Source organism: Schistocerca gregaria, chromosome 7 (assembly GCF_023897955.1).
Source record: "Schistocerca gregaria isolate iqSchGreg1 chromosome 7, iqSchGreg1.2, whole genome shotgun sequence".
Classification (NCBI taxonomy): domain Eukaryota; kingdom Metazoa; phylum Arthropoda; class Insecta; order Orthoptera; family Acrididae; genus Schistocerca; species Schistocerca gregaria.
The window spans coordinates 307136052-307151944 of NC_064926.1; the positions used below are offsets into that span (position 1 = coordinate 307136052).

The following is a 15893-nucleotide window of genomic DNA, read 5'->3' on the forward strand; positions in this document are numbered from 1 at the left end:
AGATTTTTTTTTCTACAATTAATTGTTTTGCCAAATCGGCCTCTCGCCCAGATGTGCAAACTACATTATTATTGTTCTTATCTGCGTCTAAATTAATGAACCCTCCGCGGTTATTGAGGTCCATTATCGTCCCCCCGCTCTACGAACAGCTGGACTCAATCAGAAAAACGCTGTTCTAATTCAATGGCTCGTTTCACCTACACCTATCATTGTTAATGCCCCAGCAGTTTGTCGAATTCGGGTCTTTTATCTTCCCCCGGACAGCAGGGAAGGGGGAGGGGGCGTAGAGAAACGAAAATAGCTCCGATTGCCGTCCGCGGGTGAGTGACGCGGGCGCGACAGATTGCCAAACAAGCCGACAGCCAGCCAGACAGTTGCGCGGGTGGGGGCGGGGGTGGAGTTCGGGGGCGGAGACAGACAGCCACGAAACCTCGGCGGCGCTGAGCGCCCACGCGCGCAGTGCCACACAATGGCGCAAACAACGCGCCGGCGTCCGGTTCCCGACAGCTGCGTGATGGCCGCCGTCAATGGCAGCCAATTACTGCCCGCGCGGCCCGCGTCTCGATGACAGTAATCACGGGCTCCGGTCCGCAAATTAAATATCGGGAAGGGTTGCCGGTTGCCGCTGCGGCCGACCGCACAGCCCAGTATCCGGGGGAAGCTAATAAGGCCGGTTCCGCCGCATGGCTGCCCCAGAGCGCCATGTGTGCGGCCGGAGAACACTTCACTGTGCTGCAGCTTCCGCGCCGCTGCGTTCGCGTCTGAACTGTGCCTCGTCGTATGTGTCGACCCCGTCCGGTATCGAAGAAGTGGAGCCTTGAAACCTCGTGGTTTTAAAAAACTGGCGAAACCTTATTGGACTATTTTTTAACGGAACATTCTTTTTTTTTCGACGGCACTTCGGTGACTTGTGTGTCGATGATGTTGAAATAATGATGAGGACAACACAACACTCCGTCCACGGGCGGATAATATCTCCGACCTGGCCAGCTATCCACGCATCGTTACATGGCAGTCACCCATGCTCAGCATTTCCCTTTTTTTTTTTTTTTTTGTACTATGTCTTCAACTTTGCTTCCACCGATTTCTTCTCGACGTTCGGGGCTTTATTGTGGTTCATAGTATTGCCCATCGCTGGCCACTACATTCTCCCATCTTTCGGATACCATTCGAATCCCGTGGACGAAGAACCGGGCGTCTTTTGTGGGCATCCACGAATCGATTCAATTTTGCACTTGTTCATATGATCGGATGTGCTGGTCAGCCAGAATGTATGGCACTGATCGAAAAAGGTGGTAGTCAGAGAGAGCAACGTATAGAGAATGCGGCGGGAGGGATAGGATTTATCATTTCAACATTTCCGTGGATATTTTGACAGGTTTTGCGACATGGGGTCGAACACTGACCTACTGCAAAATTACCTTTACGTGTCTATCGCTGTATTGTGGCCGTTTGTGTTTCAGTGCTGGGTTCGAACGCATCAATTGCTTTCAGTAATGATGTCCTGTGACTGTCTTCGTCTGTTTCAGTAGCTACGAAAACGTTCTGTCTTTCAGCGCCATACTGGTCTTCGACATCAAAATCACCGTTCTTAAAGTGTTGAAAACTTTCTCTGCGCGTTCTTCATCTAAGAGTTCCCTCACCATTGTTCTTCTAAGAACCACAGCTGCATATTTCTTCATGTTAAAGCAAAAAATTAAAACTTCCCGCAAATGGCGATAAATGGGTACGTAAGTTAACGTACTTAATCGAGAATAACCTTATGATTCAATCACAAATCGACTGATATTTGTATGGCATTATGTTTACAGATTCCTAAATTTATTTTATTTATTGTATTACACCTGTGGCCAACCGTCTGAACCCCAGTTGTCGCTACTGCCGTCTATTGCAAAAAGGCGGAAGCATAGTTGTAAGCCTAATATTATATCTCTTCTTCAACTGAAGGTGGCGTTGCACCATACCGTGGAGGATAATTACAGATGCGTCATGAAGTGGGGAGACGGGGCACACTCCAACTGGGAGGCTTAAGAAAGACGCTGTGGAGATCTCCTGCGAAGATTCGTCGGTAATGGGTAACCGGATGTGGGTACTTTGTGCGATCACAGCCTGATGCCGGAAGTTGAAGACCGTGTGTGAACAGAGGTATTCTAAAGCCTGTCCTCGAAAACAGAGCAGTGCGTGATGTTTCCCAAGAGGATAGTGAGACGTCTGGGGCAATAGCAGGAACTCCGGGGTAACGACGTTGGTTGGGCGCGAAGATAACAGCCCACGATGCGTTGGATTAGGAGCCACACGTCCCGTACCAGGGAGCACATAAGAAGATGCTCGTCAGTTTCGTCAAGTTGACGGTCAGAGGAAAGTGGCGAAGTAGTCAGTCATATATAATAAGCTCGCCACTATGTGTTTCTGTATCAAACTTAGCTCAGATTAATCTCCCACTCTATACAAAATTTATGTATTACCAAAACAATGTACCCACAAACTGTTATCCAACTTAAAAATTGTATGCAAACCTTGGACTGAACCGAACTTTAACTGGTCTGAATACAATTTGTCTTTATATTAATTGCGCAACTGAAGTGAAATAATTATCTGGCCCTAATCAAAATATCCACTTACCTAGTGGCTTGACAACATCGTTGTAGATTTCTCGAAAGTACAACAGCAAACAGTAAAGGCAGCAACTTAGCTATATTCCTTTTTTTTAAATAAAATTTCCAAACAGTATTCAAACTTTCGCATACCATATGGTGCAATGAGGTAACGCGTAATGATAAACCTTCTTTAAGAGTCGAACGGCGAGAGTAACTATTCCTATGAAATGATATTCCAAGATAACGATTTTACAATGAAGTATGTATTCGAAAAGGGAGAGTAAAATTTCGAGTGATCTTCACACATAACGCTGGTCTCAACAATACCATGCTTAACAAAGTGCACAATGATTTGATAGTGATTTGAAAAGGGATGCAATATTAACAGAGAATTTCTATAAACCCTAAAGAGGTTATTGACTTGATATGTTAGTGCATGGGACATGGAAATGGCACGGTCTTTCTCTCAGCTCTGAGCAAGTTAACTGTCTGACAATAATCATTCCGACAAACTAGCAGCGAAATGCTGCAGTCTTATCTCAAACTTCTCCTCTTCAAAAATAATAACATTACTCAAAATCTGTATTCTTTTCGTCTTCGAATATATACATCACACTCATCCTTGTCGTCCTTTACAATAAATTTTTCCTCATCTAACAGATACAATCACAAGTCAATAGAGCACTACTGAATATGTCCATCTCCTACCACAAAAATGTTCAAATGTGTGTAAATCTTATAGGACTTAACTGCTAAGGTCATCAGTTCCTAAGCTTACACACTACTTAACCTAAATTATCCTAAGGTCAAACACACATATCCATGCCCGACGGAGGACAACAACCTCCGCAGGGACCAGCCGCTCAGTCCATGATTGCACCGCCCTAAACCGCCCGGCTAATCCCGCGCGGCACATCTTCTACCACACTTCAGCTAAGAGTGTTTCAGACTGCTCAGAGGCAGAGACTCTGCCACAACAAGACCAAAGATGGTTTAACGGTAATGTAACTTGCTCTCTCTCTCTCTGACGTGCATATCGATAACTTACAAAAATCAAAATGACATACCCACCTTACAAAGTCGACGATTCGTCGGAAACCATTCATCTACGGAGGCGCAGATAGTACGTGTAAACTGTGTCCAATAGTCGTAAACTGCGGGTTCAACGAGTTGTCATTTTTCCATCTTCAAACAGCGTAAGCTGTCGAGTGCACAGACAGCGCAATACGGCGTTTAACCCACAGTACGTGGACTGTGTAGTTCTGGTCGCAGTCGGTTCTGCGGCGTTTTGGGTGTGTTTCTCATACTATGGCTTGGACTTACTTATTCTAGTTACCATGAACTGTTTATTTCAACATTCTCGTTGCCCAAGTGTTGTCATTCTTCTACATCTTCATGATGATTATGCCGTGCACAGCTTGACATCCAAGATGATAACAGCTGTTTCCACGGGACCGCACACACATGTTACTGGTTTGACATGCATTCGGGCACCCCTTCGCGCCTTGACTGATCCGCTAGATCGCCCGGTCTTAATATCACAGAAAAGTCTGGCATTTTTTGAAACAGCGGTTGAAATGTAGGAGTGATCATCACAGCAGTTTGCTACTTATACAGGATCTAATGGTCAGTGAGTGGTTTCATCAAAATATGGCACACCTGAACAAACGTGTGGCCTCTCTTCCCTCCCGTAATTTTATCAAGGATAGAGGTGGTATTACACAATAGTAAAATGATGTCATCCAGAAGTGACTAATTCGTGATCCTGTGTGTAAAGCAGATGCAATCTAAAATGATCAACCGTAACCGCTGATATCAGAAATTTTTTTTGTGACTGAGCCTCATATTGTTTGCGTCTCACGAAGTCTAATCTACTCCCACTAGCCAGTCTGATTCCTCAACGGGCTAGTTCCTCTGTTACTAGTCTATTTAGATATTCATCCGTAAACAATTACCGCTGCTGGCGAGTTGCTATCAAAAACGTGTAGCTTTCATTCAATGCTTCGGGTTTGCCGAGGCACCGTTCCACTTTGGTGAATATGAGATTGCTCAAATTTCACACATTTGGCTACAAAAATAATTCATCAGTTGCTCGAGTTCACATTGAACTTACAGAAAGTGGGTATTTTGCATACAATGTCAAACAGGGGACATAGATAATGTTCATCACTTTTTGTCATAGCATAAGTGTCAGTTAACTGTTACAAAAAAATGGTTCAAATGGCTCTGAGCACTATGGGACTTAACATCTTAGGTCATCAATCCCCTAGAACTTAGAACTACTTAAACCTAACTAACCTAAGGACATCACACAACACCCAGCCATCACGAGGCAGAGAAAATCCCTGACCCCGCCGGGAATCGAACCCGGGAACACGGGCGTGGGAAGCGAGAACGCTACCGCACTACCACGCGATGCGGGCTTAACTATTACATTACAAAAACATTTCTGCTAAGGATAGAACGGATTTTTCTATAGTATTAGAGAATTTTTCCATCGTTAGATAGGCCATAAATTAAAGACAAATGTATAACAAATTATTTTATGACTAAAAGTTATCTACAGTACACTTACTGTTACTTGTCGACACAATCATCGTAATGACAGAGGCATTTTTCGTGCCATTGGACAAACTTTCCAATACTTTCTTCATAAAATGCTACTGTCAATAAACTGAAATGAGTCTTGGTATTGTCCTGAAGCTTCTCGTTAGCTTTGAAGACCTTCCCTCCTAACCACCTGATCAGTTCACAGAAAAGATGGAAGACACTCGCCGCTAGGTCGCCACTGGACGGCAGATAATCAGCAATGTCCCATTCACATTGCTCAAGAAGCCGTTGTGTTGCACCGGTATTGTATTGCATTGTATCGAACTGGGGACCTAGTAACGACGGAGAGGCTTCGTCCTGCCTTAGCCCTCAGTGGTTCACAACCCCACAACAGCCCACAGCAGTCGACCCACCCCACCGCCGCCCCACACCGAATCAAGGGTTATAGTGCACTTCGCCCCCAGTGGATCCCACCGGGAACGTCTCACACCAGACGAGTGTAACCCCAAAGTTTGCGTGCTAGAATAATTACGGTGTACGCGTACGTGGAGACAGTGTTTGTGCAGCAATCGCCGGCATAGTGTAACTGAGGCGGAATAAGGGGAGCCAGGCCGCATTATGAACCATCCATGGAGTGGTCAGCACACCTGAGCTCGACACCAGTGCGCCGGGCGGATTCGTAGATCGTGTCAGGAGCCGGCAGGCCTTCCCGCCCGGAAAGCAATGCGTTAGACGTCACGGCTAACCGGGCGGGCATGGTACACTGTTACTGAGAGGACGTATTTTGCCATGTATCAGAACCAGAAGTCAGCATTCCTCTCCTTTTCTTGTTTCTCCATACACTCGGATTTTTCTTCTATGAATTTCTGCTCTTCTGTTCCCTTCTGCTAGCCAGAAACGAATAACGCTCTGCAATTCACACATGGATGTGGAATCAATAAACTCAGTCATGTTTATGTGACTGCAGCTCAGCTCTCAGTGACGTCTTGGACGAGGCAGCGGCACAACATGTGGGTTGGAAGGTGCGAAACAGCCTACTTCGCACGCCACCCGCGTGCCACTTGTCTGGTGTTTATGCCGTGCGATCAGAGTTTCAGAAGAAAACGATCTCATATAAAAGTGGTAGTGTGTTCCACAGGACGCTTTATCAATCACTGTAGATGAGATAATTTACGGCACTTCAACGAAAATTATTTGATAGCTGACACTTCACGGGTTGAAGCTGTTTTCCTACAGAGGACTCAACGTCACGCCAGAACCTTTCGCCATTGCCAGTTTGCCACAACCAGTTAGTGCACTTCAGATTCCCTGCCCCGCTTTATTGCTTGATATGTTTGATTCCCGAATCCTAGGTCTGGCCCTTTTATTTATCATTGTTGTTGTTGTTGTCTTCAGTCCTGAGACTGGTTTGATGCAGCTCCCCATGCTACTCTATCCTGTGCAACCTTCTTCATCTCCCAGTACCTACTGCATCCTACATCCTTCTAAATCTGCTTAGTGTATTCATCTCTTGGTCTCCCTCTACGAGTTTTACCCTCCACGCTGCCCTCCAGTACTAAATTGGTGATCCCTTGATGCCTCAGAACGTGTCCTACCAACCGATCCCTTCTTCTGGTCAAGTTGTGCCACAAACTTCTCTTCTCCCCAATCCTATTCAATACCTCCTCGTTAGTTATGTGATCTACCCATCTACTCTTCAGCATTCTTCTGTAGCACCATATTTCGAAAGCTTCTATTCTCTTCTTGTCCAAACTAGTTATCGTCCATGTTTCACTTCCATACATGGCTACACTCCAAACAAATACTTTCAGAAACGACTTCCTGATACATAAATCTATATTCAATGTTAACAAATTTCTCTTCTTCAGAAACGCTTTCCTTGCCATTGCCAGTCTACATTTTATATCCTCCCTACTTCGACAATCATCAGTTATTTTGCTCCCCAAATAGCAAAACTCCTTTACTACTTTAAGTGTCTCATTTCCTAATCTAATTCCCTCAGCATCACCCGACTTAATTCGACTACATTCCATTATCCTCGTTTTGCTTTTGTTGATGTTCATCTTATATACTCCTCTCAAGACACTGCCCATACCATTCAACTGCTCTTCCAAGTCCTTTGCTGTCTCTGACACAATTACAATGTCATCGGCGAACCACAAAGTTTTTATTTCTTCTCCATGGTTTTTAATATCTACTCCGAATTTTTCCTTTGTTTCCTTTACTGCTTGCTCAATATACAGATTTAATAACATCGGGGAGAGGCTACAACCCTGTCTTACTGCCTTTCCAACCACTGCTTCCCTTTCATGTCCCTCGACTCTTATAACTGCCATCTGGTTTCTGTACAAATTGTAAATAGCCTTTCGCTCCCTGTATTTTACCCCTGCCACCTTTAGAATTTGAAAGAGAATATTCCAGTCAACATTGTCAAAAGCTTTCTCTAAGTCTACAAATGCTAGAAACGTAGGTTTGCCTTTCCTTAATCTTTCTTCTAAGGTAAGTCGTAAGGTCAGTATTGCCTCACGTGTTCCAGTATTTCTACGGAATCCAAACTGATCTTCCCCGAGGTCGGCTTCTACTAGTTTTTCCATTCGTCTGTAAAGAACTGGTGTTGGTATTTTGCAGCTATGGCTTATTAAACTGATTTTCGCTAATTTTCACATCTGTCAACATTTGCTTTCTTTGGGATTGTAATTATTATATTCTTCTTGAAGTCTGAGGGTATTTCGCCGGTTTCATACATCTTGATCACCAGACGGTAGAATTTTATCATGACTGGCTCTCCCAAGGCTGTCAGTAGTTCTAATGGAATGTTGTCTACTCCGAGGGCCTTGTTTCGACTCGGGTCTTTCAGTGCTCTGTCAAACTCTTCACGCAGTATCGTATCTCCCATTTCATCGTCATCTACATCCTCTTCCATTTCCATAACATTATACTCAAGTATATCGCCCTTGTATAGACCCTCTATATACTCCTTCCACCTTTCTGCTTTCTCTTGTTTGCTTAGAACTGGGTTTCCATCTGCGCTCTTGATGTTCATACAAGTGGTTCTCTTATCTCCAAAGGTCTCTTTAATTTTCCTGTAGGCAGTATCTATCTTACCCCTAGTGAGTTAAGCCTCTACATCCTTACATTTGTCCTCTAGCCATCCCTGCTTAGCCATTTTGCACTTCCTGTCGATCTCATTTTTGAGGCGTTTGTATTCCTTTTTGATTGCATCATTTATTGCATTTTTATATTTTCTCCTTTCATCAATTAAATTCAATATTTCTTCTGTTACCCAAGGATTTCTACTAGCCCTCGTCTTTTTACCTACTTGATCCTCTGCTGCCTTCACTACTTCATCCCTCAAAGCTACCCATTCTTCTTCTACTCTATTTCTTTCCCCCATTCCTGTCAAATGTTCCCTTATGCTCTCCCTGAAACTCTGTACAACCTCTAGTTCTTTCAGTTTATCCAGGTCCCATCTCCTTAAATTCCCACCTTTTTGCAGTTTCTTCGGTTTCAATGTACAGGTCATAACCAATAGAGTGTGGTCAGGGTCCACATCTGCCCCTGGAAATATCTTACAATTTAAAACCTGGTTCCTAAATCTCTGTCTTACCATTATATACCCTATCTGATTCCTTTTAGTATCTCCAGGGTTCTTCCATGTATACAACCTTCTTTCATGATTCTTAAACCAAGTGTTAGCTATGATTAAGTTGTGCTCTGTGCAAAATTCTACCAGGCGGCTTCCTCTTTCATTTCTTATCCCCAATCCATATCCACCTACTACGTTTCCTTCTCCCCCTTTTCCTACACTCGAATTTCAGTCACCCATGACTATTAAATTTTCATCTCCCTTCACTATCTGAATAATTTCTTTTACTTCATCATACATGGTAATATAAACACACGCACGCACACATACACACACACGCACGCACACACACACACACACACACACACACACACATACACACACACACACACACACACACACACACACACACACACAGACACACACACAGTACGATGCTAATGAAATACACACGTTTCACACAAAACACTAACCAAATACTACTGCATCCTTTCCGCGTAAGATGCGATTCAGCGTCACATGTACAGTTATTATAATCACAGAGATGGGCTTACATTAGGTATTCTTCGCGCGACATTGCCTGAAGCCGAACTTTTGAAGATTGCAACTAATCTTTGCGAATGGGTCACTGCAGTCACAAATTCGACACCATAACCCAATGTATGGGCGTAGTTGAGTGGTTGTGTAAAAGCTTTACGTGTGGAAGAATGTAGGTTCGAGTATTGTTAAATGCAACAACTTTTCTTTTATTTCTAAATCTAATCCAAAGACTTCAACTATTATTTTGATTTAATTAAGTTGTTTGAACATAGTTTTTTGAATTTCTAATACTTTGCCATGTCATTTGCGTCATCACATTGAATTTTTATTTACTTTCATTTTTCTTCATCATTCTTTTTCCATTTCTCATCTACCTGTAATCTGCAGGCAAGTGCCAACCATGACTGCTCATCCTTGGCAACGAGGCAGCTCATGTAGCCAGAGCGAGGATAGTTTGAGGTAACCAATAATAGCGAGAAATTACAGTTTGCTTTTAGGGATGAAACTGAAATTTTCTTGTCTTGTTCACGTAGGTTAGCTTTAATCGCCTTGAACAAAGCAGTCGCTATCTTCTGCCGCAGATTACTGATCGCTGTTTCCTCAGATCTATTGCACATCGTGGGCTTAAATTTAGGACTACAAAACGCGACGTCTGCTGCAGTTTTAGTGATTGGGCACTTAAAATCAATTATCAACAGAGCACTTGGCATTTCCGTCATGCCTCGCAGAGGCTGCTTCCAACGTTGTTCTGCGTTACACATTAACGGCATTTGTGAGGTAACTCGCCATATTTGTGTGTCGCCTTTAACCAAGCGATAGCCGCCAGCGGATGTGGCAACAATGCAGCGGCAAGTGGGAAACGTCAACCGTCAAGTTATTTTAATTGGACTGTAGCAACAGCTATTCAGTGCGCAGATCATCACTGAGAACTATAACTACTGAAACCTATGTTTCCAATTACGCAATTATCGAAAAGTTTTCCTCCGACTTGAAGACTAGTTTATACGGGGTGTTCAAAAAGTCTATCCACAGTGCCGTGTGATTGTTAGCTGCGCGTGCCGAATGCCGCAGTGAATATGCAGAGATAAAACTCAGTGAAACACAAGTTATTAATTTATTGAATATTCATTTTTACTTACTAATTTTCACATTAAATGTTGAAAGTCTCCCCCCTGTTGTTGATTACACAATTCAATTCATCTAATCATGTTTCCAAACACAATCTGTAACATTTCTTCTATAACAGAAGCAGTGAAAGTGGATATTGCAGTTTTCAATCCATCGATGGATTTTGGACGGTTTTTATAGACAGCTGCTTTCGCTGCACCCCAGAAGAAAAAGTCAGGTGATGTTCGGTCAGGCGATCGTGGAGGCCAAAGTCCCTGTGAAATTATGAGATCACCAAAAACATCAGCAAGCAGTGACATTGAAACGCGAGCTGCATGCGCGGTTGCACCATCTTGTTGAAAATAGCCGTTCAGTATTTAACTTAAGTTCTCCTATGAATAGGTACAGAATATCGCTGCAGTATCGTTGTGCGTTTATTGCTTCGTTGAAAAATAAAGTACCCACAACCCGACGTCTAGAAATTGCAATCAAAAATCCTATGTTCACAGAATGAAGTGGTTGCTCATGAATAGACAATGGATTTGCAGTACTCCATATACGAGAATGTTGCGAGTGCATATGCCCGGATAAATGAAACCACGCCTCGTCAGTGAAAAACGTTTCATCAAGAACATCCCTTCCATCTTGTTGAACGAAATTTTTGAACCATTGACAATAATACAGTCTCTTGCCATGATCAGCATTTTTCAGTTCCTGCCTGTCTGTCACTTTGTATGGGAAAACTTCTAATTTTTTCCTTACAGCTGTGTGGATCGTTCCGACGCTAACATCGATTTCCTGCACGAGTTTTCTTACTGACTTGTTCGGGCTCATGGACATTTTATCGGAAATATCGAGTAGTTTATCCTCAGACAAAACGCTAGGACGACCACTTCTCGGTGCATCTGTCACTAAAAACATACTTCGAAATTTGTTAATCAAATCTCGCACAGTATCGCGATGTGGGAGTGTTGTCTCTGGGAAAACTGAATTAAATGTTTGACGAACTGAAACTGTGTATTTACCGCCAGCTTTAAACACTTGTTCGACTAAAAAAAGCGTTCTTCAATGGTTAGCATTTTAACAGTGACAAATATGAAACAAACGAACAAAGGAACTAAACTTAAACGTTCACGTCAACACGGAACGACACCCACCAAAGATACTGTAAGTAGGTTGTTTAGGTTTTTATGTTGGTAACGCCACGTAGCGCTCTATATGAAAATCACTGGCTGTGCTGTGTGAAGGCTGTGGTTGGTTTGCATTGTTGGAGTATATGCTATTGTAGTGTTGGGCAGTTGGCTGTTAATAGCGCGTAGCATTGCGCAGTTGGAGGTGAGCCGCCAGCAGTGGTGGATGTGGGGAGAGAGATGGTGGAGTTTTGAGAGCGGATGATCTGGACGTGTGTCCATCAGAGACAGTAAATTTGTAAGACTGGATGTCATGAACTGCTATATATATTATGACATTTGAACACTATTAAGGTAAATACGATGTTTGTTCTCTATCAAAATCTTTCATTTGCTAACTATGCCTATCAGTAGTTAGTGCCTTCAGTAGTTAGAATCTTTTATTCAGCTGGCAGTATTGGCTCTCGCTGTATTGCTGCAGTTCTAGTAACGAAGATTTTTGTGAGCTGAGATAAACGAAACAGAGGAATGTTGCGAGAGTCCACTTGAAGGCAATTAACCTAGGCACGCGCGCCCAACACTCATACGGCACTGCGGAGAGACTTTTTGAACACCCAGTAGTTTAGGTTATTACAAATTTTGTGCTCATGGAGTACCTAAATTTCATGTTGGGGTCGCAAGATTGGCACATTTGATTCGAATCAAACTTTATTACCAAGGTGACGACGAAGATAATCGTTCTCACTATCATATTTTTAAAGCTGACGAAATATGAAATGCGCCTATGAACGTTTTAAGAAATCAGTCATCTATGCGGTTATTTGATACCGGCTCAACGCGGAAGCCTGTGCTGTACAGCCACACGATGTATTCGAAGTAGGTTGTATTCACTGTCGCTTTATATCACAGAGGTTTATTGTTGGTTAAATTTGGGAAGACGCTCTGTATCCCTTTGAACAGTGCACAGAAAAACATTACTGGGGCTATGAAGTGCATTTCGAAATAAATGAGTTGCGGAGCAGTTTTGTGTTCATTCATACACAACGGCGAAAATTCGAAAAAAATCTTCTTTCAAATAGGGATTGTTTTCCAGCAATTAACCATTCTTCGCCAACGAGAAAAATGTTTCGACACACCGCTTCGCAAGTTTGGAATCATACCCAAGGTCAAAATAGGGTATTTTGAAGTTGATCTGACAAATAGGCCTACTTTGTCATCACTGCAAGTCTCGTATCCCAGCCCGGAGCATCTGAAGACCCGCCGGACGGAATGGACTTCGATGACGACCGCTAGGTGGCACTGCTGCACTCGTGTGAGCTGCAGTCGCCGGTGTAAGCACCGCCGTAAGGTACGTATGTCCGGCCAGCTTATCAGGGTTGGCGGGCACACTTTAAAGCTAGCAACGCAGCCACTCCATCTATCAAGATTTCTCTACCTTACCGTACTTATTGTTGGCTTGAATTCGCTACGTATTAGTATTCGATCTTGGTGTGTCCTTTGGCAGCCCCGGGTCTACGATATTTCCGAAACGGAGCAAAAACTCGATAGTGGCGCCCTGCCCTCCCCCTCGAGTGTTTGAGATGGTACGTCAAAAATTAAAAAAACAGTTTTTCAAAAATATTTTCATTTTGTAGCGTGCACCTTTCTGAAGAGTTTTATATATAAAACACGCATATTCGAGAATATGTAAGACACGTTATTTGCTATTAAGTGTGCCATTCTTCTATCGCACATCACTTTATTTCTTCTTTCGAAATCAAACGTGTATATTTGGCAACGGAAGCCATCAAACCTATGTTTTGAACAGTAGAAATTAAAAAGTAATTCAAACGTGTATATTTGGCAATGGAAGCCATCAAACCTATGTTCAGAACAAGAGAAATTAAAAAGTCCCGGGTCCGCAGCTCGTGGTATAGCGGCTAGCGTTACTACCTCTGGATCACAAGGTCTCGGGTTCGATTCCTGGCCGGGTTGGGGATTTTCTCTGCCGGGAACTGACTGTTTGTGTTGTCCTCATCATATCATCATCGTAGTCATCATTCGTGACAGTGTCTAGATTGGACTGTGGAAAAAAAATGTGGACTGTGAAACAATTGGGACTTTGTACGAGAGCCGATGACCGCGCAGTTGAGCGCCCCACAAACCAAACATCATTAAAACGTCCCGTGATACCTCTCCTGCTCCCAGTCGGCCCGTTTAACATCCTACTCCTCTTATAAACACTCACAGTTAATACTGCGTGGGACAGGAAGAATAAGAACTCTTCAGAAAATCTGCACTCTTTATTGCCTTTTAGCTAATAACTTTCTCTTTTGTATGATATAAAATTAAATATGTTGTTGTTGTTGTGGTCTTCAGTCCTGAGACTGGTTTGATGCAGCTCTCCATGCTTCCCCATCCTGTGCAAGTTTCTTCATCTCCCAGTACCTACTGCAACCTACATCCTTCTGAATCTGCTTAGTGTATTCATCTCTTGGTCTCCCTCTACGGTTTTTACCCTCCACGCTGCCCTCCAATGCTAAATTTGTGATCCCTTGATGCTTCAGAACATGTCCTACGAACTGAGCCCTTCTTCTCCTCAAGCTGTGCAACAAACTCCTCTTCACCCCAATTCTTTTCAGTACCTCCTCATTAGTTATGTGATCTACCCACCTGAGCTCTTGATATTCATACAAGTTGTTCTCTTTTCTCCAAAGGTCTCTTTAATTTTCCTGTAGGCAGCATTTATCTTACCCCTAGTGAGATAAGCCTCTACATCCTTACATTTGTCCTCTAGCCATCCCTGCTTAGCCATTTTGCACTTCCTGTCGATCTCATTTTTGAGACCTTTGTGTTCCTTTTTGCCTGCTTCATTTACTGCATTTTTATATTTTCTCCTTTCATCAATTAGATTTAGTATTTCTTCTGTTAACCAAGAAGTTCTACCAGCCCTCGTCTTTCTACCTGCTTGATCCTCTGCTGCCTTCACTACTTCATCCCTCAGAGCTACCCATTCTTCTTCTACTGTACTTCTTTCCCCCAGTGCTGTCAATTGTTCCCTTATGCTCTCCCTGAAACTCTGTACAACCTCTGGTTTAATCAGTTTATCCCGGTCCTATCTCCTTAAATTCTACCTTTTTGCAGTTTCTTCAGTTTTAATCTACAGTTCAAAAGTAATAAAGGTAAGAACAAGCAAGACAATATACATTTCTTCAATCTTTAGGTCGCAGCATATTTTTCTCTCTAACCTTGCTACAGCTTTACACAGGGTACTTTCCTTCCTGCGAAAAACTCTTATTACCTTATCAAAGTTCGTCAAACATTTTCTACATGAAAAATCAAAATGTTGTTGTCAACAATGAGAAAGCTGTTAATATGAATAGTACCGAAGACTGGTATAGCTTCTCGACTTGATTACGTCTGCTAGATAAAACGATTCTGATACTATAGCAGTTGTAACGCACGCCAAATAAGAGAGACTGTTTTGTCAGAAAACGTCACTTTTATCTACCTCATTTTCGTAAATAACATGACAGAATGTAATTCACGATGTACCAATATCAGATGCCTATTAGGCCTTCTAAAAGCAAAAAATACTGTGTTAGGAAGTAGTTTCACATTTCATTCATATGCTCCAGTTTCTCAAGCACACTAATTCTGTAACTATTCCTGCCATTGTCAAAACTTATTCTTCGGTTAACTTCACTAAACCTTCCAGAATCACCGGTTCAGTTATCCCGTGTTTCTTGTCCATTTAGGCGTTAATTACGTGTTTGTACAACAAATTTTCCATGCTATTCCGAGGATAGAACTAAGCGGCTGCTAACCAGGTACCTGGCCCTTAGCAGTGTAGCGAGCGATCTGAAAAAAATGTTCTATCAAAATTTCATTTTCTTGAATACACCGAGAAGATAATACGTAATCTTTCTTACCTGTTATTCGCTTATTCCCACTTTGGTAGTCCGAGTCTATGGATTTCGCTAGTAATTATAACAATGCTTACCACTGGCACATCCAATGAATAACATAACAAACACCTATTGGCATTCATCTGTTCGATTTATTAGGCTCAGTTCGTATAGACCCGTCCCGTTTTGTCTGCTGGTAATTATTTTATTTCTAGATGCGACAGACACACACGCCCCTGGCAGAGACGCCACGTACTCTATGCTCGCATTCAAAAATCAACTTATGGTTCGTTCAGAAACTAACTTACAGTGTTTTCAAAAATTTTAAAAAACCAACAGGGATGCGTTTCAAAATCATATGAACAATGGATAGACCAAAGTGCACTGGATGGTAAGCGCTTTGTGAAACAAGGTTTTTTTCTTCAAGAATATGAATTTGGCGTCCCCTGAAATTCCCGCCCGGGGCAGATACCCCGGTTTGTCCCTCCCTAGATCC

General features: G+C 42.8%; 1 protein-coding gene across 1 annotated transcript in view; it reads right to left on the reverse strand.

Annotated features, from left to right (window-relative positions):
• Positions 1-246: 246 nt before the first annotated feature.
• Positions 247-15893, reverse strand: part of LOC126282375 (uncharacterized) — a 79216-nt gene continuing 63569 nt past the window's right edge. The window contains exon 3 of the mRNA XM_049982034.1: positions 247-625. Coding sequence (XP_049837991.1) covers positions 247-625 — 379 coding nt within the window. The remainder of the gene's footprint in view (positions 626-15893) is intronic.